This window comes from Cebus imitator, unplaced genomic scaffold (assembly GCF_001604975.1).
Source record: "Cebus imitator isolate Cc_AM_T3 unplaced genomic scaffold, Cebus_imitator-1.0 Scaffold87, whole genome shotgun sequence".
Classification (NCBI taxonomy): domain Eukaryota; kingdom Metazoa; phylum Chordata; class Mammalia; order Primates; family Cebidae; genus Cebus; species Cebus imitator.
In genome coordinates this window covers 6,427,005-6,430,947 of record NW_016107402.1, presented here as the reverse complement: position 1 = coordinate 6,430,947, position 3,943 = coordinate 6,427,005, and the positions used below count along the sequence as shown (strand labels likewise).

The 3,943-nt window shown below is 43.8% G+C and overlaps 1 protein-coding gene across 3 annotated transcripts in view; it reads left to right on the top strand.

The window, feature by feature from the left end:
* TAF12 (TATA-box binding protein associated factor 12) overlaps positions 1-3,943 on the top strand; it is a 47,789-nt gene that overhangs the window by 19,827 nt on the left and 24,019 nt on the right. Inside the window, exon 2 of one of the 3 annotated variants that reach the window (XM_017534760.2) lies at positions 3,223-3,307. The exons of the other annotated variants lie outside the window; for them this stretch is intronic. Coding sequence (XP_017390249.1) covers positions 3,236-3,307 — 72 coding nt within the window. The 5' untranslated portion in view covers positions 3,223-3,235. The remainder of the gene's footprint in view (positions 1-3,222; positions 3,308-3,943) is intronic. 3 annotated transcript variants of the gene reach the window in all.

Genomic DNA, 3,943 nt, shown 5'->3' with positions numbered 1-3,943 from the left:
CAATTCTCCTGCCTCAGCCTCCCCAGCAGCTGGGATTACAGGCACGCGCCACCATGCCCAGCTAATTTTTTGTATTTTTAGTAGAGACGGGGTTTACCATGTTGACCAGGATGGTCTCGATCTCTTGACCTCGTGATCCACCCGCCTCGGCCTCCCAAAGTGCTGGGATTACAGGCTTGAGCCACCGCGCCCGGCCGATTTTTGTCTAGTTTCTTAGGGAGAAACTGATTTTTTCCCTTCCCCAGAAGTTCCACTTCTTTCTTTTTTCTTTTTTTTTTTGAGACAGAGTCTCACTGTCACCAGGGCTGGAGTGCAATGGCCTTATCTCGGCTCAGTGCAACCTCTGCCTCCCAGGTTCATGTCTCAGCCTCCTGACTAGCTGGGATTACAGGCGCATGCCACCATGCCTGACTATTTTTAGTAGAGAAGGGGTTTCACGATGTTGGCCAGGCTGGTCTCAAACTCCTGACCTCAAGTGATCCACCTGCCTCGCCCTCCCAAAGTGCTGTGATTGCAGGCATGAGCCACCATGCCCAGCCTCCACTTACTTCATTAAAGTGATGTTGGAGCTATTCCTTAAGGTTATTTCCTAATTTCATTCAACCTCACTGGAAAGAAGAAAACAAAAAAAATCCTAATTTGGTAATGCGAATATTCATATTTGGTACTATGTAGATAGGCCGTATTTTTTTGTCTCCAAATCTTAAGGTGTCAGCCCACTGCACCCTCTGCCTCCTGGGTTCAAGGGATTCTCCTGCCTCAGCCTCCAGTAGCTGGGATTACAGGCACCTGCTACCATGTCTGGCTAATCTTTTATAATTTTAGTAGAGAGAGGTTTCACCATGTTGGCCAGGCTGGTCTCGAACTCCTGATCTCAAGTGATGTGCCCACTTTGACCTCCCAAAGTGCTGGGATTACAGGCGTGAGCCACCACACCCAGCCCTAAAAAAAATTTTTAAAGAGGCGGGCATGGTGGCTCATGCCTATAATCCCAGCACTTTGGGAGGCCGAGGCAGGTGGATCACAAGGTCAGGAGTTCTAGACCAGCCTGGCCAACATGGTGAAACCTCGTCTCTACTAAAAATACAAAAATTAGGTGAGCGTGGTGGCACATGACTGTAGTCCCAGCCACTCGAGAGGCTGAGGCAAGATAATTGCTTGAACCCAGGAGGCGGAGGTTGCAGTGAGCCGAGACCATGCCATTGCACTTCAGCCTGGTGATAGAGTGAAACTCCTCTCAAAAAAAAAAAAAAAAAATTTAAAGAGACAGGGCTGAGTGTGGTGGTGGCCCAAGCCTGTAATTTCAGTACTCAGGTAGGCTGAGGCAGGGGAATTGCTTGAGGCCAGGTGTTTGAGACCAGCCTAGGTAGCATAGCAAGACCCCATCTCTACCAAAAAAACAAAATTAGCTGGGTGCAGTGGTGTGCATCTGTAGTCCTAGCTACTTAAGAGGTTGAGATGGGAAAATTGCTTGAGTCCACAAGTTCAAGACTACAGACAATCGATTGCACCACTGCACTCTAGCCTGGCCTACAGAATGAGACCTTGTCTTAAAAAAAAAAAAAAAAAAAAAAAAATGAGAGAGAGGGATTGAGACAGTGTCTCATAATGTTGCCAAGTCTAACCGCAAAGTCCTGGGCTCAAGCAGCACTCCTACCTCAGCCCCCAGAGTAGCTGGGATTACAGGTGCATAGCACCACACCCAGCTATGTCTCCAGATGTTATAACAGAAATTCTCATTCAAAAATCTTTATTATAAAATGTTTCCACTTATTTTGTGTGATACTCAGTATTATTTGGGAAGTCCCTTGAAGGTTGTGGGAGTGTTTTGAGAGATATAGTATGTTTAGTGTGAGGCTAGAGTGATGAGGATACAGTTTGATAATCTTTAATGGGGCTTTTCCATAGAACTTGTGTTGGGAAAATAGTTAGCTTTTATAATATTAGAACAGCTATTAGCATGTTAAGAAAGGTTTCTCTGCTGACTCTTGTATTGGTAATGTTTGTTGATAGGAGAGAAGGAGGCCACATATGGTTAAAACAAACAAGTGATCCTAATACTCTGCTGTCCCTTTCAGCTGTTTCTTGGCCAGCAAGTCAGCCTAGTTTATCTTTTTTTTTTTTTTTAAACCAGTACATACTTAGTTGCTTTTATTGAGAGTAAACCAGGAGAACATGATTTCTCATATTATTATTATTTTTTTTTGAGAGTCTCGCTCCGTCGCTCAAGCTGGAGTGCAGTGGCCTGATCTCAGCTCACTGCAAACTCTACCTCCTGAGTTCAAGAGATTCTCTTGCCTCAGCCTTCCAAGTAGCTGGGATTACAGGCACTTGCCACCATGCCTGGCTATTGGCTAGTTTTTGTATTTTTAGTAGATACCAGGTGTCAACATGTTGTCCAGGCTGGTCTCAAACTCCTAACCTCAAGTGATCTGCTTGCCTTGGCCTCCCACAGTGCTGGGATTACAGGCATGAGGCACTGGGCCAGGCCAGATTTCTTATATTAGAAAGTCAGACAGTGTGTTGAGGAAGAACTCAGCAGTAGGGAAAAGAGGACAATAGATACAGATAGACATTTATGTTGCCAACTTGAACAAGTTCTGAAAGCCATTGACATAACTTCTGCAGGTTCGTATCCCACATATTTGCCCAATAAAATATTCCATATGCTGTTAGCTTATCCCTGACAGCAGACATTCATTTTATAAGAAGATGGTCTAGGCTGGGTGCAGTGTCTCACACTTGTAATTCCAGCACTTTGGGAGGCCGAGGTGGGTGGATTATGAAGTCAAGAGATTGAGACCATCCTGGCCAACATGGTTAAACCCCATCTCTACTAAAAATACAAAAATTAGCTGGGCTTGGTGGCGTGTGCCTGTAGTCCCAGCTACTTGGGAGGCTGAGGCAGGAGAATTGCTTGATCCCAGGAGGTTGAGGTTGCAGTGAACTGAGAACGCGCCACTGCACTCCAGCCTGGTGACAGAGCGAGACTCCGTCTAAAAAAAAACGAAGATGGTCTATATGTGCCATAATCATCAATTAATTTTCAAAGTTGCCTATAAAAGAGGTGGAGATGTTTGTCTTGGCTCCCACTGAGGAAAAGGAGATACATTTTTCCACATCCAGTTTGCTTGGATCCTGGTTGGTAAAGATGTACCAGGCCATGCAACTAAAATGATTCCATGGCAAGGATATTGCTTGATGCTAGTTGTTCATTTACAGGTAGCTTTTGAAAATGGCTGCCTCTCATTTCACCGGGCTCACAGCTGTTGCTGATGTAATTAAAGATCTAGACACTCAGATAGCTGTAAGTAAGTTTGAGGCTACTGTGGGCAGAAGTTGGTGAATGTGCTTCTGGTTGTCATGACACCCAAGCTGATGCCCATAGAGTAAACCTCATGGCTCTAAGATTCAGGAGTCTCAGCTGCTTCAGGCTAGGGTCTCTGCATGTACTTAGATTGCTAACACTCAGAGAAAAATTGCTCTTGATAAAAAGGAGTTTACTTTTAACAACAGCTAAAAGTTACATTTTTGGGGCATACCCCTGACATAGACTTAAGCATGTTTGAAATGCCAAAATGAAATAGTCTGTATTGTTAAGCTTTGTGACTGATTTTTTAAAGGATGCGATTGTGCCATGACTTATTTGAATTTAACATTATTTGATACTTTAATGCATGTAGTACTTAACTATTTTTACAAAGTTCTCAAAAATGTCTTTCTTATTCTAGTTTATTTTTATTTTATTTTATTTCATTTTCTTTTTAGACAATGTCTCACTCTGTCACCTAGGCTGGAGTGCAGTGGTGGTATGATCACAGCTCATTGCAGCCTCAACTTCTTGGATTCAGACAATCCTCCTCCCTTAGCCTCCCGAGTAGCTAGGACTACATGCTAAGTGGGTCCAGCTAAGTGGGATTTTTTTTTTTTTTTTTTTTTTTTT